General features: G+C 38.6%; 1 protein-coding gene across 1 annotated transcript in view; it reads left to right on the top strand.

Annotated features, from left to right (window-relative positions):
- The window catches only part of LOC136248451 (transient receptor potential cation channel subfamily A member 1 homolog), a 66433-nt gene that overhangs the window by 4458 nt on the left and 36409 nt on the right, over nucleotides 1–25566 (top strand). Inside the window, exons 2-9 of the mRNA XM_066040231.1 lie at nucleotides 593–829; nucleotides 1345–1543; nucleotides 5765–6698; nucleotides 6782–6965; nucleotides 10446–10553; nucleotides 11973–12061; nucleotides 12119–12262; nucleotides 18567–18693. Coding sequence (XP_065896303.1) covers nucleotides 605–829; nucleotides 1345–1543; nucleotides 5765–6698; nucleotides 6782–6965; nucleotides 10446–10553; nucleotides 11973–12061; nucleotides 12119–12262; nucleotides 18567–18693 — 2010 coding nt within the window. The 5' untranslated portion in view covers nucleotides 593–604. The remainder of the gene's footprint in view (nucleotides 1–592; nucleotides 830–1344; nucleotides 1544–5764; nucleotides 6699–6781; nucleotides 6966–10445; nucleotides 10554–11972; nucleotides 12062–12118; nucleotides 12263–18566; nucleotides 18694–25566) is intronic.

The raw sequence follows: 25566 nt of genomic DNA, 5'->3' as shown, positions 1-25566 counted from the left end.
AAGGATTTCACTACTTCTTGTTATGTTCTACAGCACTTACAGGGTGTATACACTCCTTACTATTGTACTGCATGGAATGTGATAGCAACGGTTATCCAAAACTCAACTTACCGATGATATCCGTGAATAAAATAGAGTGATGCAGACCATCTGAGACATAATATAGGACAACCTAGTCTCCAGTACTTAATTGTTGGTTAATTATTGCTATCACATATAACGGTAAGGAGTATTGAGACTTATAAGTGGGGCAGAGCATAATATATAGTTATGAAATCGATGGAAGTTAGTTTCTGCTTATTGCATTGCTCGTTTAGTAGTGGGCTGAAGGTTCCCTGAAGAGCCATAGCTAGCAAGATTCAATAAATCATGTGAAAAAACTAAAAATATGTCAGTCCAGTGTTCCAGTCCAGTGATTAGTTACACCCCATATTAATCTAGAGAAAGGAACCAAAATCTTTATTACTCTTTGAAGAGCAGAAAAGTGTCATTCTGTACACTATAACTGATAAAATGTACAATATGGTAGACATAAAATTATGTAACTTGTTTTTATTTTATTTCATAAAATCTGCTGTTTTACCACCCATAGGAGTATTAGACAATGTCTTCACACTCTTCTCATGAAGAAGGGATTGATAAAATAGCAGACCAGAGTGGAATTGAACTACTTCCACTAGATAATGCTGCTGAAGATGATAACGACAACAAGTCTGATGTTGGCTCATACCACAGTGGTACTCTTAGCACACAGAGTCATGATACTGTTGATGCTGGTGGTAGGGTAGGAGGTGTTAGGGTTAAGAAGCCCAGAATGGAACTGACTCAGGTTAGTGCAGTGACATGTCTGCTGTCTTGTAGCTAAGTTGCAGCTTTAGTAATTGTCTAAATTTACAAGGTATTTATATTGTATGTAATACTGTATAGCAGGATTTTTTTGAGGGGAAATTTTTTGCAGATTGCCACATCCAAAATTTTGACGAGGAAAATTTTTGCTTCTTCAGGGCACTTATAATACTTAAACAATTCCATACTGATCAAGCACAAATTTTGAGGGCAAAAATTTTTGTGTATAATTGCCAATCCACAAAAATCGCAACAAAAAATATCCCCCTTGAAAAAAAAACACTATAATAATGGTAGTCATGCCATTGCCAAGAGGGATTTGCCTGATGTATCTGCCCAAGCCTGAGGGCTGCAGGCCTGAGGACATGGGCATATATACATATCAGATGAATCCTAAGTGTAGTTTATATTCATCATTTCTCTGTACTTACTAAGATAGCTAAATAACTACATAAATTTGATGACATGTGCATAATATGATTTATCTCTAACACACAGGCAGTGAAGGTTGGAAATGAGACTGTAGTTGATGAGTGGATTGCATATTTGGAAGTGCATCCTGTAGATGCCTGGGGAGACAAACTAATTGATGAGTGTGACTATAATGATGACACGTATGAGGATATGAATCCGGTGCACATTGCAGTGTTGAGGAACAAAGTGAAGATACTTGAAAAGCTTGCAAAAGCTGGAGCAGGTAAGGAAGTTTTAATGTTAATGTATACAGACATAGAGAATAATTATATTTATGTTTTATCATTAAGAATAATAGTAAGGATTACTAAATTATAAGGTGATCCATACAGTGTTCTTTTTACAAGGACTATATGGTAGTTGTCCTTGCTTTATCCTGAAAAAGTTGCTCCTGGTATGGTTTAATCCTCAAAGTGTCATTAAGTATTGTTTTGCTTATCAAACAGCTCGGTAGTACTGTTTGGTAGGGTTCCCCCCTAAAATGATGGGTGCTAAATGTCATCATAGAAACATCATACATGCCAAAAATCACTTTTACGGAATAGTCTTTAAGCATCCAACTACAAATTCAGCATCAAAAACAAGAAAATACTCACAGACGACCAGATATTAATTTTTTTTAAATCACCAAACCTGATATTTGGTTTACTTACCTGCCTTGACCATAGTCGCACACACTGTAATAAAAAACTTACTGGTGGCATGTACCTTATCTGGTTGTGATGGGCATGTGGCATGCGCCTTTTCTGGTTGTTCTGACTTTTGTGCTATGCCTTTCCTTTTGTCTTCAATTACATGGTCGTCTTTTCCTCATGCAAGGAAACCATACCTAGAAGTTAATTTTCTGCATAAATGCTTTCCTTAGAGAAGCATATTTAGATGCTACAAAAGTGCTTAAGCTACCACAAGTGGAGTAGACATGTATAGCTGTACTAGTAAAATATTGTATGGTACAACCACACCCCTAAATGATCAGAACACACTATGATCACCACCCTCATGATGTAGCTGCAATCAGTTGTGGTTTTGCTCTTGTAAAACTAAGCATTGCAAACCACTCCCCTTAATCTTTTGCCCACTTGAGACAAGATACTCTAATAAAGCAGTCACAGCTACATGTGTACCGTATAGCTCCAAATTTTCGTGGTCTCAAATTTTTGTGAATTTGCATGTGATCACAAAAATATTATTCACGAAATTATTACAATAACTATTAGAAAGTCTCAGTGTTCAAACGGAAGTGATGTCTCTTTACAAGTATTTTAAGCCAAAGTCTTCAAATTCATCTGCCACCTCATCTTCCAGTGCTGTGGCTGCAATCCTGCCCAGTCTGGATGAGCCACTGTCGAAGCTTGTGCCATCGTCTACAATTCAGGCAGCAAATAACGTGGTGCAAAAATTTATTAGTGATGATTCTCACTGCCATCCATCAGGCAATGGAAAGTAAGGGAATTATGCCTTTTATACTGACAAAGAGAGAGCTGCCATTGGTAATTATGCTGTCCAACACGGCACGGCGACAGCTATCAAGCATTTTGCCGCAAAGCATCCAGAGTTGAAGTGGAGTACAGTGAATGACTGGAAAAAGGAGATCATCAGAACTACTGAATCGTACAGAAAAGAAACTAACAAGATAATTTCCATTGACGAACTTGAAAAAAAGAAGAGGGGTAGGCCAGCAATGTTAAGTGACAAGCTAAGCAAGGATTTACGTTTATATATCCAAGCCATAAGAGAAGCTGGAGAGGTTGTCAACACCTCCATTGTAATAGCTGCAGGGACTGGAATAGTGCAGCATTGAGAGCCAATGTCATTAGAATGCAATGGTGGTCACATCGCCTTGAAGAAAAAGTTGGGCAAAGTATTTCTTGGGGAAAATGAACTTTGTTAAGTGGAAGGCAACAACAAAGTCCAAGTTGATTGTGAAGAATTTTGAAGAAGTAAGATACCAGTTCTTGCTTGACATCAAGGCAGTTGTAGAAATGGCAGAGATACCTTATGATCTAATAATAAACTGGGACCAGATGGGGATTAAATACATCCCAGTAGACAATGGAGAAGGAGGGATCAAAAAAGGTAGAGATTGCTGGCATTAACGATAAGAGGCAGATAACTGCAGTTTTTGCTTGGAGTTTAATAGGAGATTTTCTTCCTGTTCAACTTGTTTACAAAGGAACAACAACGAAATGCCTTCCTTCTGTCTCATTTCCACCGAAATGGCACATCACAGCAACACACAACCACTTGTGCAATGAGGATACAATGGTGGAATATATCAGCAAGATCATTTTCCCTTATTTACAAGAAAAGAAGGTAACTTTGAAACTCCCACCAACTTACCCTTCATTGGTTATCTTCGATGAATTCAGTGGTCAAGTTACCAATAGGGTGCTGTCATTACTAAAAGCCAATAACATCTGTTATGTAATTGTGCCACCCAGCTGTACGGATACGTTGCAGCCTCTAGATGTTAGCATTAATAAACCAGCGCAAAGGACTTCCTTCGTGCAAAATTTAATGAATGGTATGCTGTCAAAATAACTGAGCAGCTCGGAAGTGGCCCTTTGAGCAGACAACTACAACCTGTGCATCTCAGGTTAAGCATTGTGAAACCTGTAGGGGCAAGATGGATGATTGAGTTGTACGATTACCTCAAGTCTAGACCTGAGATTATTGTCAATGGCTTTAGGCATGTTGGAATTTTAGACATTCTTAACAAGTAGCTTTTGTATTTATTAAAACAGCACATAAGTGTATGGTTACAACAGTGATAGTTACAATAATTAATATTATTTGTAGTACATGTAGCTATATTTAACTTAAGGAAATGGTGTTAAATAATAAGATTTTCAAAACACTGGATTAAATGTGATCGTATCAGTGATTGTGTGTATTCACTAGGATTTATTCAGTGTAGAAGTGAGGTAGCAATAGCAAAGACACCACAATCTGTGGTCCCAGCTTGCTTTGGCATTTTTTATCATGGATGCTGGTATTGATTTCTGAACCACAAATATTTTCAACCAGCTGCCTTACATGAGAATCAACTGTGTTGAATATGGAATCATAAATTAAAATTTTCCCTGTAGATTGGAAATTGTTATCCAGTGATCACCATGGACATGCAGAATTTGAACCAATGGCATACAAATGTCAAGCTTGAATTTAGTTTGTAGCAATGTTGACTGTAAGCCTGTGATGTCTGGAAATTTCTCCTTCAAAAATCTGAGCAAAATTTATGTGCTTGTCGTTTAACTGTTGTCCATTGGACACGGCATTTCTATCTTCTAAAGACAGTCGGATTTTGTGATGCAGCCAAAAATCTGCATTATTATGGTCACATCTTGATGTACTTTCCTCCTCTTCATCTTTAATTTTTTTGGCTGGATTTCCTGAGACATCTTCCCCATTTTTTAAAGTTTCCTTTGGTGTGTCTTGTGCAGTAGTGGCTTTATTAGCTTTATTTGGTTTTTGTTCACATAGCTGCAACATTTTATTTGCTTTAGAGACAAGACAGTTGCTACCCTGAAACACCAACACACATGGTATCTCCAACCCGCCTTGGTCTAAATCTCGAGAATAGCATCTGCTCCCACTAACTCTACAAGAGATTGCTCCTCCCATCTGCAAAAACACTGAGCATGAAGAGCTTATTGTTATTGGCAGATGTCCAACAGTTCCAACATCTCTTTTGGTTACTTTCACACAGAATGGGTCATGTGGGTTTCCATCTCCTGGGGAGCATGGCAGAGTTTCACCAATAAAAGTTGTCCATACTTCTTGATATACATGGTAACCTCGAATTTTTTAGTTATACGCTTATGTTACCACTGCAAGGCTAGCATCATCCATCCTCGCATAGATCGATATGTTCAGTATCTTTCACACACTTATTGAAAATGGCACTGAAATTGATTCTGGTATTGCAATCGTCCTGTGGTGGTTCGTGACCTATACGCATGTAGCTATGGCATAGCAGCCAGCTGTCTGTATAATGGTTACTTAAATCGTGTTCATAGCACAATTACTGATAACTCCCTCACAGAATTTTACCAGCAACCTTTGAGTAGCACCCGCAAAACTATTGGTTCATGAAATTTGCTGCATTCACAAAAATTTTATCATGAAATTTTATATTTGTCAAATTATTCCATCGCTCACGAAAATTTAAAACCATGAAAATTTGGATCTATACAGTATAACATAGCTATGCTATAACAAAATAGTTAACACAAAATAAAAATATATTAATTAAGTAGGGTTCCCTTAGCATTGAGCAGATGGTGCATGGTAACATGCCAATGTAGCTACATAGATATGTTGTAATAGCTACCATCATTCATATACCTTGTTTCACTGCTTAATTGATTTTTTATTTGTACTATTATAATAAGTTAAGAATATATGCATGTACATCATTGTGTAATTACATATGGTTATATAGACTTGGAGTGTTCCACTGAAGATGATGCTGAGAATCCACCATTGGTGTTGGCTGCTCGTCAATTACCAAAACATCTGTTTGAAGAAGAACATACTAAGGAGCAGAGCCCAGACAGAGCAGATGAAGCAGAAAAGCGATTCTCTAAAGCACCAGTAGCAAGAACAAAGTCCAAAGTTGATGAGGGTGGTCGTGACAGAGTTCAGACTGTCAGTAAAGATGCTAAAGTCCAAAAAAAGGCAAAAGTTGAAAAAATTACAGCGGAGAAAGACGAGACAGGAAAGATCGATACCACCTTCCATGTTCTGCTCCGCCACAATGTAGATGTTAACAATCAGAACGAGGCTGGTATCACTGCTTTACATGCTGCGTGTGACAGAGGAATCACTGCTATGGTGAAAGAGCTCCTCATTAATGAAAAAATTGATATCAACAAGAAAGACCATAACAAAAATACACCATTGCATGCTGCTTGTATTGGGGGGGAAAAAGATGTTGTCTTCCAACTAATTGAAAAGGGTGCAGATATTGCAGCACAAAATAACGAGGAGATGACACCACTACTTGTTGCCGTTGCAGAACGCAAGTTGGAAATAGTGAAGACAATAATTGATATGCGAGCTGAAGATAAAGAAGAGCTCTTGCGCCAAACAGAAAAAGGTGGCCATACTCCTTTTCTGCTAGCTGTCAAGTCTGAAGCTGAAGATATCATCAAATTTCTCCTAGAAACTGGAGCACCAGTAACTGATCAAAATGAAAATGGTGCTAATGCATTCCATCTGGCTGCTTCACTCAACAAAGTCTCGATCCTTCAAATTATATACGATTCTCCAGATGGTGAAGATCTACTGGATGAAGAAGACTGGAATGATCGCACCCCTCTCCACTTCGCTGCTAAACACAACCAAGTTGATGCCATTGAATTTTTGGTTGAAAAGTGAGCAGCTTCTCACTGTGTATAATATGATGCATGAACCAAATATGTTTCGGTAAATCCATGTGTATATTATAATTTCATAGAGATGCTGAAATGGAATGGGACGATTACAATGGTAGAACTCCATTGCTAACAGCTGCTGCTGCTGGTAAAGCTGATGCTGTTATCAAACTGATTGAACTTGGTGCTGATGTTGAGGCCGTTGACAGTGACAACAATAACATTGTTCAATTCATTGTTGAAAAGGGTCGTGTGGATATGCTGAAGGTATGACATACGTATTATCAAGAGTACTTTAACTCTTAGATCCAATATATACTTGTATGCATATCAAGACACACGGTAGTGTGTCGTGCGGCCCAAGAAGCCGGTGCGCCACACCGTGAGTATATTTACAGGAAGAAAGTAAACGCGATTTTCACACCTTTGTAGCTCCGTGATTCCTTATCCTATTAAAACCAAAGTTGCTACAGAAATGCCGGCGAGGTAGGGGAGTCCACATACCAAATTTGAAGAAAATCGCTCTAGCCATTTCCGAGATACGAGCGGCCAAAGTTTGGATTTTTTTTCTTCGTTTTTTTCTTCTTCTTTTTGCACACTTTGCAAAATCCGCAATAAAACACGAATGCGTACTTGGATCGGGCTGAAATTTGGCACACTTAAAGGGCTCATTAAGGCGAATCTCAGTACCAAGTTTGGTAGGAATCCGATGAACATTCACGGAGTTATGACCGATTATCTGCGTAAAATAAGGTCTAAGGTCTGTCACTCCCACAGGGTAAACCGCTTGAAGGAATGAGCTGAAAATTGCTATGTAGATGGAGTAACTATCGTAGGAGTGCCTTTTTGTGGTTTGAAAGGAATCCAGTTAAAGGCCATCGAGATATGACACAAAACCCAACCTATGTCACAATTAGGCGATCGACTTTTATGAATAAAAAAACTATTAGTTTTCACGCCTACCAGCCAAACCGCTTAGAACAGTGAGCTGAAAGTCGGTGTGTAGCTGGAATAATTATCATACAAAGTCCTTGCAGTAGTACAGAAGAATTGGATTACAAACCACTGAGTTATGATTCCAAAGCCAACTACGTGTAGCATATGCGAGATCGAGATACTCTAATAGAACAGTCACCCTAATAAAGTATTCAGCTACGTTTATAACTTACTCCATTATAGAATTATATGGCATTGCAAGTTATTCTGTAGGGAGTTCAGCTACAAACAGTTAATCTTATAGACAATTCAGCTACAAGCAAGTCATCCTGTAGAGAGTTCAGCTACAAGTATGTTGCTGTAGAGATTCAGAACATTATAAGTCACACTGAAGAGAATTCAACTATAAACAAGTCACCTTGTAGAGAGTTCAGCTACAACAAGTCACTCTGTAGAGAATTCAGCTACAAACAAGTCACTGCGTAAAGGGTTCAGTTACAAAAAAGCTACCTAGTAGAGAGTTCATCTAGATCAGCTACAAACAAGTTACTTTATGCAATGTTCAGCTACAAGTAAGTCACTCTGTAGAGAGTTCAGCTGCAAACAAATCACCTGTAGAGAGTTCAGCTACAAACAAATCTCCCTGTAGAAAGGTCAGCTAGAAGAAGTCACCTTGTAGAGAGTTCAGCTACAAAGAACCATCATGTAGAGAGTTCAGCTGTAAACAAATCTCCCTGTAGAGAGATCAGCTACAAACAAATCTCCCTGTAGAGAGATCAGCTAGAAGAAGTTTCCTTGTAGAGAGTTCAGCTACAAAGAACCATCATGTAGAGAGTTCAGCTGCAAACAAATCACCTGTATAGAGTTCAGCTACAAACAAATCTCCCTGTAGAGAGATCAGCTAGAAGAAGTTTCCTTGTAGAGAGTTCAGCTACAAACAAATCACCCTGTAGAAAGATCAGCTAGAAGAAGTTACCTTGTGGAGAGTTCAGCTACAAAGAAACCATCATGTAGAGAGTTCAGCTGCAAACAAATCACCTGTAGAGAGTTCAGCTAAAAACAAATCTCCCTGTAGAAAGGTCAGCTAGAAGAAGTCACCTTGTAGAGAGTTCAGCTACAAAGAACCATCATGTAGAGAGTTCAGCTGCAAACAAATCACCTGTAGAGAGTTCAGCTACAAACAAATCTCCCTGTAGAGAGATCAGCTAGAAGAAGTTTCCTTGTAGAGAGTTCAGCTACAACAAATCACCCTGTAGAAAGATCAGCTAGAAGAAGTTACCTTGTGGAGAGTTCAGCTACAAAAAAACCATCATGTAGAGAGATCAGCTGCAAACAAATCACCTGTAGAGAGTTCAGCTACAAAGAAACCACCATGTAGAGAGATCAGCTGCAAACAAATCACCCTGTAGAAAATTCAGCCACAAACAAATTGCCCTGTAGAAAGATCAGTTAGAAGAAGTTACCTTGTAGAGAGTTCAGCTACAAAGAAACCATTCTGTAAAGAGCTCAGCTGCAAAGAAATCACCTGCACAGAATTCAGCTACAAACAAACCATCCTGTAGAGAGATCAGCTAGAAGAAGTTACTTGTATATTGTTCAGCTACAAACAATTCACCCTGTAGAGAGAGCAGCAAGAAGAAGTCACTTTGTAGAGTGTTCAGTTACAAAGAAACCACCATGGAGAGTTCTGTAATAAATATATGTATTATATATATAATTTGTACATTTACTGATAAAATCAGAAATATTTAAAGTACATCTGCTTCATCTTTTCTTCTTCCTGTAGAAAAGAAAAAGAGACAGGGTAAAGAAGTCCCAAAGCCGGCCTATGGCCGGCTTTGGGGTATACAAATACAAAAAGTGAAATCTAATCCAAAACAGCCAGTTGTAAAAAAAGTGTGCGGCCCTCAAAAAGGCTATGGCGAAAAAAGATGTGAAATCCAAGGTGACGGCCAAGAAATGGCTGTGATGGTAGGTTAATGGTAAATATTTTAATAACGGCAATTTAGGTGAATTTTTTGCCAAGACCAAGTGGCACAAAAATTCACCTGAATTGTTGTTATTAAAATTTTTACCATTAACCTACCATCACAGCCATTTCTTGGCCGCCACCTTGGATTTCACATCTTTTTTCACCATAGCCTTTTTGAGGGCCACACGCGTTTTTTACAGCTGGCTGTTTTGGATTAGATATAAGTATCTGTACACATAATGGCTTCTTTACGGTACACCCTAGTTCCTATTTTGGTCAACCTATGTCTATGTCCAGTTAAGAGCTGGGAACAAGGATGTCTCCTTCACACCAAGCTCCTCCATAAAGCATATAACATATGGAAGATACATAAAATGTTGTGACTATTGGCTTCATATCAGTGTTTGTATATATGGATTCATACATTGTCAGTATGTTGGTGTACAGCAGGCTTGTTGTAATTACTTACCAGATTTAATCATTACAATTATGATTACCCAAAATTTGGTAATGATTAGTAATTAATTACCTGTTTAATTACAATTTTTAACAGTAATTACTTAAAAAATAGTAATTAATTATCATTACAATTACAACAAGCCTGGTGTACAATGTTATGTATAATACCGCTCAAATGTAATGTTGTCTTGTGCAAGTGTGAGCAATTAAAAACTTGCTAATTAAAGGGCATGGCACCCAAGTGTTTATCCCAAATGAAATGGGATGAATACTCACAAACGAATTGGATGTCGCAGTGAGTTTTTTAATCACCTGCATGAGACGGCGTTACATTTTGAGTGGTACCATAGGATGCATGATAATATTCATACATGTACAAGGTTGTGATTGCAAGTGATGCTGGCCGAGACTTGTGCGCAGTTGAAGACAGAAATGGTAACACTCCACTACATTCTTCTTGTGCTAAAGGTGATGTCGAGCTAGTCAAGGTTAGTCTTCATACATATGTGGTATCTGTTGAGTGTTGATGCATAATAGTTAAACCACTTTTAACTATAATTTTTCAAGAATACTAAACGATATAATATGTATTCTCTAGTGTGCTTCCTTACTATGATTGGCCTATAGAGTAATATATACAACATTTGTTTCAGATAATTTGGTAATGAACTCATCAGTTTTCTTCCTTGGAAGTATTGTAATAGTTGTAACATGGGGTAATATTGCCTAATATGTATGTCCAAAGCCCTAGACCGAGGGCATAGTGCATACACATCACCAAGTTCCTTTGTTACTTACAGCTAATGTATGACAGTCCAATAGTCCATGACAGGGCCACCAATCACCCAAGCCAATACAATTGCAAACTCTAGATTCATTTTATATACATGGCTGAAAATTTGCATAATTATGGGTAGGAGCAGGTAAAGTTGTCGCTACATTTGTTAATATGAATGGACAAGTTCTTGGAGTATCACAGAAAAGTTTTGTAAATAGAATTCAAATGTTTCAAGGCTGTTGTGTTGTTTGAAAAGTTTTAATAAGACCTAGAAAGGAAAGTTTCATTGTAGACAGACAGGGCTGCCCAGAGAAATTAAGGGGCCCAGGGCAAAGAGTTAAAGTGGGGCCCCAGGGACAAGGAGGGTTCCACTCTGAATCACAACTTCAGCCTAGCTGTAAGTTGAAGACCAAAAAAAAGGTCTTTATGTGCTGACAATGACAATAGCTGCTCCTCACCAACTATCAACTATATCTCCTTATTTACAAGTCTGCTACACTGCTCTTCTGAAACTGTGACTGCTCTATTAGAGTATCTAGATCTTGACTGCTCTATTAGAGTATATCGATCTTTTAAACAGTTATTCAAGGGCCCCTTGATGGGGGGCCCGGGGCCAAATACCCCAGTTCCCCCCCCCCCCCGTGGGTGGCCCTGAATTTGTAAGAGTGATTATTTCATAGTATCTGTAATGTGGTGTTGTCCACAATTAAAAAATATACTAAAATGCTTTCGAATAAGCCATAGCACTAGTATATATGTTTACTAAACTCACAGGATACCAAAACGTCTTCTGTACCACTTTTTGTGACAAAAGTCTTAGTGGCACTAATCATGTAGGTATTAAATGGAATGTTTGTAAAAACAAACCAACAGTACCATTGCCTCATCAAGACTGTTTGCTCTAATGAAAGTGAAGTGCAAACCACTTTCCCAAAATGAATCACAAATGTACACCGGTGTACATTTTGCTGTATCTGTAAAGAGGTATACATGGCAAATGTATCCTCTGGAATTCCTTTGATCTGAAGTGTGAAAAATGTTGCATTATCAGTTATGGGATTTTTGTAGATTGTATAAAATTTTACACAGCATGTACATGTGTATGTGATATGCTTATTTTCTTTCACAGATATTTCTTGATAGTGAGGTTCCAATTGATGAGAGAAATGAAGATGACCGGACACCCTTACATTTAGCTTGTAAAGGTGGCCATTATGAGTAAGCAACTATACGTACATGCAGTAACTGTTTTTTACACTTAAATTGTTTTGTTAGAGCTGCAAATGTACTATTGAAGAAGGGTGCAAGGGTTACAATAAAAGATGATGATAGTAGCACTCCCCTACATCATGCCACTTCTGGTGGGCACTTGGACATTGTTAAACTTCTTATTGATAAACAAGCAGACATTGATGCCATGTATGTTACTCTAGTACAGTTTGTGTTAATTACCTAGACATATGTATATTCATTCATACATACTTGTATGTACGTACGTATGTATGTATGTATGTATGTATGTATGTATGTATGTATGTATGTATGTATGTATGTATGTATGTATGTATGTATGTATGTATGTATGTATGTATGTATGTATGTATGTATGTATGTATGTATGTATGTATGTATTAGGGCTGGTACGAAGCTTCGAATGTTCGGTAGGTTCGAAGGTTAAGCAAACTTCGAATTATAAAACTATCCTTCGAAGCTTCGTAATGCACTCATAACCTAAAAAAAGAATTACAAATAAACATTCTGTTCTTTATTGCAGCAGCTTATTCACCTTGTACGATCAATGTTCGTCTTGTGTGATCACTGTCACCTTCCACGCCCGTTTTTAAGCCAATGAAAATTTATCTTTCTACCGTGATAGAAGCCTTTAATGCCTTATAAAGTGATAGATAATGCATGAAAACGCCCTTAAAGCCAGTAGTCGGCATTTAACTATGCATGATTGCAGTATAGCGGACACGCCCATTTGCAATCGCTCGATCGCGCCATTCAAAACTGTTGTTATGCATTACCCAAATGCGTACAAACTTACTAAAAAGGATTAGAAAGATAAAACTTAAAGCATAAATGCAAGAAAACCTACCAACACCGAAGCTTCGAATATTCGAATATTTTATTAGCGAATGTTCGAATATAAATTTCAAGCTTCGTCCCAGCCCTAGTATGTATGTATGTATGTATGTATGTACGTATGTACATAATGTACATGCATACATACATATGTACGTACGTACCTACTTACATATACATCTTCTTGTGTGGAGACAATCATCTCTCTTGAGATCATCATCTCCACCTCAACTCTCCATGGAAGGCACATGCTCACCCAGCCAGGGGACGCTGAGCAACCTATTTTACAATCTATTGGAATTTAGGCAAGGTGAAAGAACCCCCAGGAGGGTGGATAGGCCACAGGGACCCAAGTCAGATACTTGGTCCGCCTTGTGCAAAGCAGCTCTCTTATTGGCTTGCAAGGCCAATGCAAGGGAGTCATACATACATACATGCATGCAGCACGCATCCACACACACACACACACACACACACACACACACACACACACACACACACACACACACACACACACACACACACACACACACACACACACACACACACACACACACACACACACTCACATCAAGACACATGAGTAGTGCGTTTTGCATCCAAGGAAGTATTACACAGGAACTAAGATTAGCAATGCTGTCATATGTCCTACTAATCAATCCTACTAACTTTTACTCCACCCGGTTACACATTTGGAATAACCCATGCACGAGTATTTTTCTTGTGCATGTGTTCAAATGTTTTCCAATTAATGCCTACTGTTCTATATTACGTCTAGTGTTGTGATGCAGGTGTGCTACATACCTATGTATACTCTCTAATGTTTGCTAGCTGCAATGTGTTACTACACAAACGCGCACAAATTATCTCCCTCCATTAACTTCGTTTAACAAGTTAAACCCCATTTAATGTTGGTTGTTAAATAATAGAACCACGAACAATCAGCCATTTGTTTCAAGCTGATATTGTTCACTTGTCAACCGCCATTCAATGATGGTGGTTGTTTTGGTAGGTGTGCAGGGTTCCATGGTTCTCCTTTACAATTTTGCAATAGGACCAGTGATATATATGATCAGCCACAAATTGTGGCTCCTGATTGCATAAGGCTTGAGGGGGGTTAATAGGTTTAATGGGGGGATTAATGCAGTGAAGACAGGAAATCCATGCAATTGTTTGTGATGATGGCCATTATACTTTTATGCGAGAGTGATAGGCTTAAATACTGATATGCACACTCTTAACCATACCACATGAAGGTTATTAGCATTTTATGAAGGTTAAGATAACGAAAGTCCATTCAGCTAGCTGGGGTTAAATTCAGCATTGCTAGTTGTCAAGACAGCATAGCTGACAGTGTTATTAGCAATGCTGTTAATTGACAACTACGTACGTATGTAAAAAATGTGCAATAAAAATCAAGACACACGGTAGTGTGTTGTGCGGCCCAAGAAGTCGGCGCGCCACACCGTGAGTTAATTAACAGGAAGAAAGAAAACGCAGTTTTCACACCTATGTAGCTCTCTGATCCCTTATCCGATTGGAACCAAATTTGCTAGAGACGTGCCGCCCAGTTAGAGGAGTCTACATATCAAATTTGAAGAAAATCGCTCCAGCCATTGTCGAGATACGAGCGAACAAAATTTTGTTTTAATTTCTTCGGTTTCTTCTTCTTCATCTTCATTTCGCACACTTCGCAAAATTCGCCATAAAACACGAATGCATGCTCGGATTGAGCTGAAATTTAGCACACTTAAAGGGCTCATCAAGGTGGATCTCCGTACCAACTTTGGTAGGAATCCGATGTACATTCACGGAGTTATGACCGGTTATTTGCGTAAAATAAGGTCGAAGGTCTGTCACGCCTACAGGGTAAACTCCTTGGAGGAATCAGTTGAAAATTGATATGTAGATGGAGCAACCATCGTAGGAGTGCCTTTTTGTAGTTTGAAAGCAATCGGGATAAAGACCATGGAGATATGACACAAAATCCAACCTGTGTCAAAATTATGCGATCGATTTTTATGAACAAAAAAACTATTAGTTTTCGTGTCTACCAGGCAAACCGCTTAGAGCAACGAGCTGAAAATCAGTATGTAGCTGGAATAATCATCATTGAAAGTCCTTGCAGTAGTACAGAAGAATCGGATTACAAATCACTGAGTTATGATTCGAAAGGCAACTACATGTAGCAAATGCGAGATCAAGATACTCTAATAGAACAGTCACCCTAATAAAGCATTTAGCTGCATTTATAATTTACTCAGTTATATTACATTGCAAGTTATTCTGTAGGGAATTCAGCTACAAACAAGTCACCCTGTAGTCAGATCAGCTAGAAGAAGGTACCTAATAATAGAGAGTTCAGCTACAAAGAAGCCATCATGTAGAAAGTTCAGCTCAAATAAATCACCCTGTAGAGAATTCAGCTACAAACAAATTTCCCTGTAGAGAGATCAGCTAGAAGAAGTTACCTTGTAGAGAGTTCAGTTACAAAGAAACAATCATGCAAAGAGTTTAGCTGCAAACAAATCACCCAGTAGAAAGTTCCGCTATGAACAGATCACACTGTAGAGAGTTCAGTTAGAAACAAGTCATCCTGTAGATAGATCAGCTAGAAGAAGTCACTTTGTAGAGAGTTCGGCTACAAAGAAACCACCATGTAAGAGAGTTCAGCTGCAAACAGATCACGTGTAGAGAGTTCAGCTAGGAACAAGTCATCCTGTACAGAGATCAGCTAGAAACAAGTCATCCTGTAGAGAGTTCAGCTAGAAGAAGTTACACTGTAGAGAGTTCAGCTACAAAGAAACTACCATGTAGAGAGTTCAGCTGCAAACAAATCGCCCTGTAGAAAATTCAGCTACAAACAAATTACCCTGTAGAAAGATCAGCTAGACAAAATTACTTTGTAGAGAGTTCAGCTACAAACGAATCACCCTATAGAGAGTTCAGCTAGAAACAAGTCACCCTGTAGAGAGATCAGCTAGAAACAAGCCACCCGTAGAGAGTTCAGCTAGAAGAAGTTACATTGTAGAGAGTTCAGTTACAAAGAAACTACCATGTAGAGAGTTCAGCTGCAAACAAATCGCCCTGTAGAGAATTCTGCTACAAACAAATCACCCTGCAGAAAGATCAGCTAGAAGAAGTTACCTTGTAGAGAGTTCAGCTACAAACAAATCACCCTGTAGAGAGTTCAGCTAGAAACAAGTCACCCTGTAGAGAGATCAGCTAGAAACAAGCCACCCGTAGAGAGTTCAGCTAGAAGAAGTTACATTGTAGAGAGTTCAGCAGTTTAGCTGCAAACAAATCGCCCTGTAGAGAATTCAGCTACAAACAAATCACCCTGTAGAAAGATCAGCTAGAAGAAGTTACCTTGTAGAGAGTTCAGCTACAAACAATTCACCCTGTACAGAGATCAGTTCGAAGAAGTTCTCTGTAGAGAGTTCAGCTACAAACAAATCACCCTGTAGAAAGATCAGCTAGAAGAAGTCACCTTGTAGAGGGTTCAGTTACAAAGAAACCACCATGTAGAGAGTTCAGCTACAAACAAGTGACCCTGTAGAGACATCAGTTAAAAGAAGTTACCTTGTAGAGAGTTCAGCTACAAAAAAACCATCATGTAGAGAGTTCAACTACAAACAAATCACCTGTAGAGAGTTCAGCTACAAACAAATCACCCTGTAGAGAGATCAGCTAGAAGAAGTTACCTTGTAGAGAGTTCAGCTACAAAGAAACCATCATGTAGAGAGTTCAGCTACAAACAAGTCACTCTGTATAGAGATCAGCTAGAAGAAGTTACCTTGTAGAGAGTTCAGCTACAAACAATTCACCCTGTACAGAGATCAGTTTGAAGAAGTTCTTTGTAGAGAGTTCAGCTACAAACAAATCACCCTGTAGAAAGATCAGCTAGAAGAAGTCACCTTGTAGAGAGTTTTCTTACAAAGAAACCACCATGTAGAGAGTTCAGCTACAAACAAGTGACGCTGTAGAGACATCAGCTAGAAGAAGTTACCTTGTAGAGAGTTCAGCTACAAAGAAACCATCATGTAGAGAGTTCAACTACAAACAAGTGACCCTGTAGAGACATCAGCTAGAAGAAGTTACCTTGTAGAGAGTTCAGCTGCGAAGAAACCATCATGTAGAGAGTTCAGCTACGAACAAATCACCCTGTAGAAATATCAGCTAGAAGAAATCACCTTGTAGAGAGTTCAGTTACAAAGAAACCACCATGTAGAGAGTTTGGCTACAAACTAGTGACCCTGTAGAGACATCAGCTAGAAGAAGTTACCTTGTAGAGAGTTCAGCTACAAAGAAACCACCATGTAGAGAGTTCAGCTGCAAACAAATCACCCTGTAGAAAATTCAGCTACAAACAAATTGCCCTGTAGAAATATCAGCTAAAAGAAGTTACCTTGTAGATAGTTCAGCTACAAACAAATCACCCTGTAGTGAGATCAGCTAGAAAAAATTACCTTGTAGATAGTTCAGCCACAAACGATTCACCCTGTAGAGAGATCAGCTAGAAGAAGTCACCATGTAGAGTGTTCAGTTATAAAGAAACCACCGTGTAGAGTGTTCTGTAATAAATATATGTATTATATATATATAATTTGTACATTTACTGATAAAATCAGAAATATTTAAAGTATTCAACATCTGCTTCATCTTTTCTTCTTCCTGTGGTAAAGAAAAAAGATAGGTTAAAAAATCCCCAAAACCGGATACAAATACAAAAAGAAGTGAAATCTAATCAAAAACAGCTAAGCTGTAAAAAAAAGGTGCAGCCCCCAAAAAGGCCATGGTGAAAAAAGATGTGAAATCCAAGGTGGCGGCCAAGAATTGGCTGTGATGGTAGGTTAATGGTAAAAATTTTAATAACGACAATTGAGGTGAATTTTGTGCCAACACCAAGCGGCACCAAATTCACCTGAATTGGTTATTAAATTTTTTACCATTAACCTACCATCACAGCCATTTCTTGCCCGCCACCTTGGATTTCACATCTTTTTTCACCATGGCCTTTTTGGGGGCCGCACCTTTTTTTACAGCTTAGCTGTTTTTGATTAGATACTCTATTAGAGCAGTCACAATAAGATTATCCATAGTAGCACTTGTTTGAAAGATAATCCATTCAGTCCTACATGATAAAGCAAGTTTAGGAAAGTTTTCAAGGCCATTCTATTTTATTAACATTTCATGGCTTCTGGTATCATATGTATCTTATGTACTTCAGGCGTCTATTAGTGTTGATAATTAGGGCTGATAATTAGGGCTGGGAGATAAAAAGATTCTAGATACCTAAATCACCTATTGTAAATTAGATAATGATTTTCATTATCGAGATAATAGTAAATCTCCGTAATCTAGTGTATATCAACCACAGTCAGATGAAAAACTTATGGAAAGGTATCGAATTAAATGAGGAACAGGTAAAATTTCTGACTTGACAAGGACTTTATGTCAATAAATATGTAAAACTGTGCTTATAATATTACATTATTATCGAGATAATATCGATTATCAAGATAAAATGGTTGTCACTTATCGAGATATAGGTTTTACCATTATCGCACAGCCCTATTGATAATGTGTACAAAGTGTGATTGTTAATTCTAATATGCATGTATTTATTTACAATTAGTGATGATACTGGTACCCCTCTTGCTTGTGCTGCTGAAAATGGACATGAAGTAATAGTGGACTATTTGTTGAAGTCTGGAGCTGATGTGGATGGAAAGTTTACAGAGGGAGATAACGATGAACTTGTTGTGAGTTCCTATGTAATATGTAGTTGGTGCATGGTATCAAGACACACGGTAGTGTGTCGTGCGGCCCAAGAAGCCGGCGCGTAACACCCGTGAGTATATTGATAGGAAGAAAGAAAACGCAATTTTCACACCTCCGTAGCTCTGTGCTGCCTTGATGAAACAAGACGATTTTTGCTGTGGACACTCTCTCCACCTTCAGCACTCCACATTCCAAATTAGAACGAAATCGTTTCAAGCATTCCCGAGATATGCGACTTCAAAAATTGGCTTAGTTTCTTCGTTTTTTTTTTCTTCTTATTTTTCTTCCTCTTTTCGCACACTTACAAAAACTGCTATAAAACGCGAACACTATATCCGTCTGCCTTGAAATTTGGCACACAGAAGGAGGGGTATAAAGGCGCATCTCTGTACCAACTTTGGCTAGGATCAAGACACACGGTAGTGTGTCGTGCGGCCCAAGAAGCCGGCGCGTAACACCCGTGAGTATATTGACAGGAAGAAAGAAAACGCAATTTTCGCACCTCCGTAGCTCTGTGCTTCCTTGATGAAACAAGACGATTTTTGCTGTGGACATTCCCCCCAACTGCAGCACTCCACATTCCAAATTTGGGCGAAATCGCTTCGCGCGTTCCCGAGATATGCGACTTCAAAAATTGGCTCAGTTTCTTCGTTTTTTTTTTCTTCTTCTTCTTATTTTTCTTTTTCTTGTCGCACACTTACAAAAATTGCTATAAAACTCGAATGCCATATTTGATTGCCTTGAAATTTGGCACACAGAAGGGGGATATAAAGGCGCATCTCGGTACCAACTTTGGCTGGAATACAATAAACAGGCAAAGAGTTATGAGCAATTATTCACGAAAATTAACACCAATATGTTGTCACGCCTACAGGGTAAACCGCGTATGGGAAGAAGCTGAAAATCGGTGGGTGAATAGGTTAACTATTGAACCTCAAACCTTTTGTGGTTTGAAAGAAATCGAGCTAAAAAACAGGAAGATACAACGAAAAAACCAGCAGTGTGTAACAATTATGCAATCGAGATTAGCTAATAAAAATAACGACTGCTTGCCACGCCTACCAGATAAACCGCTTCGGGTAATGCTTTGAAAATCGTTGTACAGATGGAGTAATCATCTTAGAAAGGCTCATCAATGGTGTAGAAGAATCAGACTTAAAGCCACGGAGTTATAACACGAAATCCAACTTGGTGCAGCAAGTGCGAGATCGAGATACTCTAATAGAGCAGTCATCCTAATAGAGCAGTCACCCTGAAGAGAATTCAAGAGATCAGCTAGAAACAAGAAACCTGTATAGAGATCAGCTACACACAAGTCACCCTGTAGAGAGATCAGCTAGAAGAAGTTACCTTGTAGGGAGTTCATGCAACTATGGAAATGGATAGTTCAGCTAGAAAAAATTACCTTGTATAGAGTTTAGCTACAAAGAAACCACCATGTAGAGAGTTCAGCTACAAAGAAACCACCATGTAGAGAGTTCAGTTGCAAAGAAATCATCCTGTAGAAAATGCAGCCACAAACAAATTGCCCTGTAGAAAGATCAGTTAGAAGAAGTTACCTTTTAGAGAGTTCAGCTACAAAGAAACCACCCTGTAGAGAGATCAGCTAGAAGAAGTTACCTTGTAGATTGTTCAGCTACAACCAAATCACCCTGTAGAGAGATCAGCTAGTCTAAGAAGAAGTTATCTTGTAGAGAGTTCAACTACAAAGAAACCACCCTGTAGAGAGATCAGCTAGAAGAAGTTACCTTGTAGATCGTTCAGCTACAAACAAATCACCCTGTAGCGAGATCAGCTAGAAGAAGTTACCTTGTAGAGAGTTCAGCTACAAAGAAACCACCATGTAGAGAGTTCAGCTGCAAAGAAATCACCCTGTATAAAATTCTGCCACAAACAAATTGCCCTGTAGAAAGATCAGTTAGAAGAAGTTACCTTGTAGAGAGTTCAGCTACAAAGAAACCATTTTGTAAAGAGCTCAGCTGCAAACAAATCACCTGTACAGAATTCAGCTATGAACAAATCACCCTGTAGAGAGATCAGCTAGAAGAAGTTACCTTGTAGATAGTTCAGCTACAAACAAATCTCCCTGTAGAGAGATCAGCTAGAAGAAATTACCTTGTAGAGAGTTCAGCTACAAAGAAACCATCATTTAGAAAGTTCAGCTTCAAACAAATCATCCTGTAGAGAGATCAGCTAGAAGAAATTACCTTGTAGAGAGTTCAGCTACAAAGAAACCATCATTTAGAAAGTTCAGCTTCAAACAAATCACCTGTAGAGAGTTCAGCTACAAACAAATCTCCCTGTAGAGAGATCAGCTAGAAGAAATTACCTTGTAGAGAGTTCAGCTACAAAGAAACCATCATTTAGAAAGTTCAGCTTCAAACAAATCTCCCTGTAGAGAGATCAGCTAGAAGAAGTTACCTTGTAGAGAGTGAAGCTACAAACAAATCATCCTATTGAAAGATCAGCTAGAAGAAGTCACCTTGTAGAAATTTCAGTTACAAAGAAACCACCATGTAGAGAGTTCAGCTACAAACTATCCACCTTGTAGAGACATCAGCTAGAAAAGTTACCTTGTAGAGAGTTCAGCTACAAACAAATCTCCCTGTAGAGAGATCAGCTAGAAGAAATTATCTTGTAGAGAGTTCAGCTACAAAGTAACCATTCTGTAAAGAGCTCAGCTGCAAACAGATCACCTGTACAGAATTCAGCTCCAAACAAATCACCCTGTAGAGAGATCAGCTAGAAGATATTACCATGTAGATAGTTCAGCTACAAACAAATCACCCTGTAGAAAGATCAGTTAGAAGAAGTTACCTTTTAGAGAGTTCAGCTACAAAGAAACCATTCTGTAAAGAGCTCAGCTGCAAACAAATCACCTGTACAGAATTCAGCTACAAACAAATCACCTGTAGAGAGTTCAGCTACAAACAAATCTCCCTGTAGAGAGATCAGCTAGAAGAAGTTACCTTGTAGAGAGTGAAGCTACAAACAAATCACCCTATTGAAAGATCAGCTAGAAGAAGTCACCTTGTAGAAAGTTCAGTTACAAAAAGAAACCACCATGTAGAGAGTTCAGCTACAAACTAGTCACCTTGTAGAGACATCAGCTAGAAAAGTTACCTTGTAGAGAGTTCAGCTACAAAGAAACCATTCTGTAAAGAGCTCAGCTGCAAACAAATCACCTGTACAGAATTCAGCTACAAACAAATCACCTGTAGAGAGTTCAGCTACAAACAAATCTCCCTGTAGAGAGATCAGCTAGAAGAAGTTACCTTGTAGAGAGTGAAGCTACAAACAAATCACCCTATTGAAAGATCAGCTAGAAGAAGTCACCTTGTAGAAAGTTCAGTTACAAAAAGAAAGCACCATGTAGAGAGTTCAGCTACAAACTAGTCACCTTGTAGAGACATCAGCTAGAAAAGTTACCTTGTAGAGAGTTCAGCTACAAAGAAACCATTCTGTAAAGAGCTCAGCTGCAAACAAATCACCTGTACAGAATTCAGCTACAAACAAATCACCTGTAGAGAGTTCAGCTACAAACAAATCTCCCTGTAGAGAGATCAGCTAGAAGAAGTTACCTTGTAGAGAGTGAAGCTACAAACAAATCACCCTATTGAAAGATCAGCTAGAAGAAGTCACCTTGTAGAAAGTTCAGTTACAAAAAGAAACCACCATGTAGAGAGTTCAGCTACAAACTAGTCACCTTGTAGAGACATCAGCTAGAAAAGTTACCTTGTAGAGAGTTCAGCTACAAAGAAACCATTCTGTAAAGAGCTCAGCTGCAAACAAATCACCTGTACAGAATTCAGCTACAAACAAATCACCTGTAGAGAGTTCAGCTACAAACAAATCTCCCTGTAGAGAGATCAGCTAGAAGAAGTTACCTTGTAGAGAGTGAAGCTACAAACAAATCACCCTATTGAAAGATCAGCTAGAAGAAGTCACCTTGTAGAAAGTTCAGTTACAAAAAGAAACCACCATGTAGAGAGTTCAGCTACAAACTAGTCACCTTGTAGAAACATCAGCTAGAAAAGTTACCTTGTAGAGAGTTCAGCTACAAAGAACCATTCTGTAAAGAGCTCAGCTGCAAACAAATCACCTGTACAGAATTCAGCTACAAACAAATCACCCTGTAGAGAGATCAGCTAGAAGAAATTACCTTGTAGATAGTTCAGCTACAAACAAATCACCCTGTAGAAAGATCAGTTAGAAGAAGTTACTTTGTAGAGAGTTCAGCTACAAAGAAACCGTAAAGAGCTCAGCTGCAAACAAATCACCTGTACAGAATTCAGCTACAAACAAATCACCCTGTAGAGAGATCAGCTAGAAGAAGTTACCTTGTAGATAGTTCAGCTATACAAACAAATCACCCTGTAGAGAGATCAGCTAGAAGAAATTACCTTGTAGAGAGTTCAGCTACAAAGAAACCATCATGTAGAGAGTTCAGCTGCAAAGAAATCACCACTGCCCAAATTTCAAGGCAATAGCTCTTTCCAATCTGAAGTTATCAATTGTCAAAGTTGGCAAATTGGATGTGTGGAAGGCCTCTTTTCGCAAATCCGGTCACATATGTAGTATATGTGACCGGATTTACGAAAAAGGGTCTTCCACACACATCCAATTCTATGAACTTGAATGACCATACCTTTGTGCTCAAAGAAGATACTAACCTGAAATTTTGTTCATGCATTAACCTATGTTGTTACTCATCACTGTCCAAATTTCAAGGCAATGCTATTTTCCTATCTGACATTATGAACTGCCAAAGTTCGTAAATTGGATATGTGTGGAAGACCCCTTTTCGCAAATCCGGTCACGTATATATAATTTGTACATTTACTGATAAAATATTTAAAGTGCATCTACTTCATCTTTTCTTCTTCCTGTAGTAAAGAAAAAAACATAGGTTAAAAAATTCCCAAAGCTGGCCATAGGCCGGCTTTGGGGTATACAAATACAAAAAGAAATGAAATCTAATCCAAAACAGCCAAGCTGTAAAAAAAGTGTGCGGCCCTCAGAAAGGCTATGGTGAAAAAGATGTGAAATCCAAGGTGGCGGCCAAGAAATGGCTGTGATGGTAGGTTAATGGTAAAAATTTTAATAACGACAATTCAGGTAAATTTTTGTGCCGCTTCACAAAATTTACCTGAATTGTCATTATTAAAATTTTTACCATTAACCTACCATCACAGCCATTTCTTGGCCGCCACCTTGGATTTCACATCTTTTTCACCATAGCCTTTCTGAGGGCCGCACACTTTTTTTACAGCTTGGCTGTTTTGGATTAGATACAATAAACAGGAAATGAGTTATGACCGATTATTCACGAAAAATAACACCAATATGTTGTCACGCCTACAGGGTAAACCGCGTATGGGAAGAAGCTGAAAATCGGTGGGTGAGTAGGTTAACTATTGAACCTCAAACCTTTTGTGGTTTGAAAGAAATCGAGCTAAAAACCAGGAAGATACAACGAAAAAACCAACAGTGTGTAACAATTATGCAATCGAGAATAGCTAATAAAAAAACAAATACTTGCCACGCCTACCAGATAAACCGCTAGGGGAATGCTTTGAAAATCGCTGTATAGAAGGAGTAATCATCTTAGAAAGGCTCTTCAATGGTGTAGAAGAATCAGACTTAAAGCCACAGAGTTATAACACGAAATCCAACTTGGTGCAGCAAGTGCGAGATCGAGATACTCTAATAGAGCAGTCATCCTAATAGAGCAGTCACCCTGAAGAGAATTCAAGAGATCAGCTAGAAACAAGTAACCTGTATAGAGATCAGCTACAAACAAGTCACCCTGTAGAGAGATCAGCTACAAACAATTCACCCTGTAGAGAGATCAGCTAGAAAAATTTACCTTGTAGGGAGTTCATGCAACCATGGAAAGGGATAGTTCAGCTAGAAGAAATCACCTTGTAGAGTTCAGCTACAAAGAAACTACCATGTAGAGAGTTCAACTACAAACAAATCGCCCTGTAGAGAGATCAATAGAAGAAGTTACCTTGCAGAGAGTTCAGCTACAAAGAAACCATCATGTAGAGCCAGAGTTTAGCTGCAAACAAATCACCTGTAGAGAGTTCAGCTACAAACAAATCTCCCTGTAGAGAGATCAGCCAGAAGAAATTTCCTTGTAGAGAGTTCAACTACAAACAAATCACCCTGTAGAGAGATCAGTTAGAAGAAGTCACCTTGCAGAGAGTTCAGTTACAAAGAAACTATCATGTAGAAAGTTCAGCTACAAACTAGTGACCTTGTAGAGACATCAGCTAAAAGAAGTTACCTTATAGAGAGTTCAGCTACGGAGAAACTATCATGTAGAGAGTTCAGCTGCAAACAAATCACATGTAGAGAGTTCAGCTACAAACAAATCTCCCTATAGAGAGGATCAGCTAGAAGAAGTTTCCTTGTAGAGAGTTCAGCTACAAACAAATCACCCTGTAAAAAGATCAGCTAGAAGAAGTTACCTTGTGGAGAGTTCAGCTACGAAGAAACCATATTGTAGAGAGTTCAGCTGCAAACAAATCACCTATAGAGAGTTCAGCTACAAACAAATCTCCCTGTAGAGAGATCAGCTAGAAGAAGTTACCTTGTAGAGAGTTCAGCTACAAAGAAACCATCATGTAGAGAGTTCAGCTGCTGACAAATCACCTGTAGAGAGTTCAGCTACAAACAAATCACCCTGTAGAAAGATCAGCTAAAAGAAGTCACCCTGTAGAGAGTTTAGTTACAAAGAAACCATCATGTAGAGAGTTCAGCTGCAAACAAATCACCTGTAGAGAGCTCAGCTACAAACAAATCTCCCTGTACAGAGATCAGTAAGAAGAAGTTTCCTTGTAGAGAGT

Source organism: Dysidea avara, chromosome 3 (genome assembly GCF_963678975.1).
Source record: "Dysidea avara chromosome 3, odDysAvar1.4, whole genome shotgun sequence".
NCBI lineage: Eukaryota > Metazoa > Porifera > Demospongiae > Dictyoceratida > Dysideidae > Dysidea > Dysidea avara.
The sequence above is the reverse complement of the archived record's forward strand: the minus strand, read 5'-3'. Positions and strand labels throughout refer to the sequence as shown.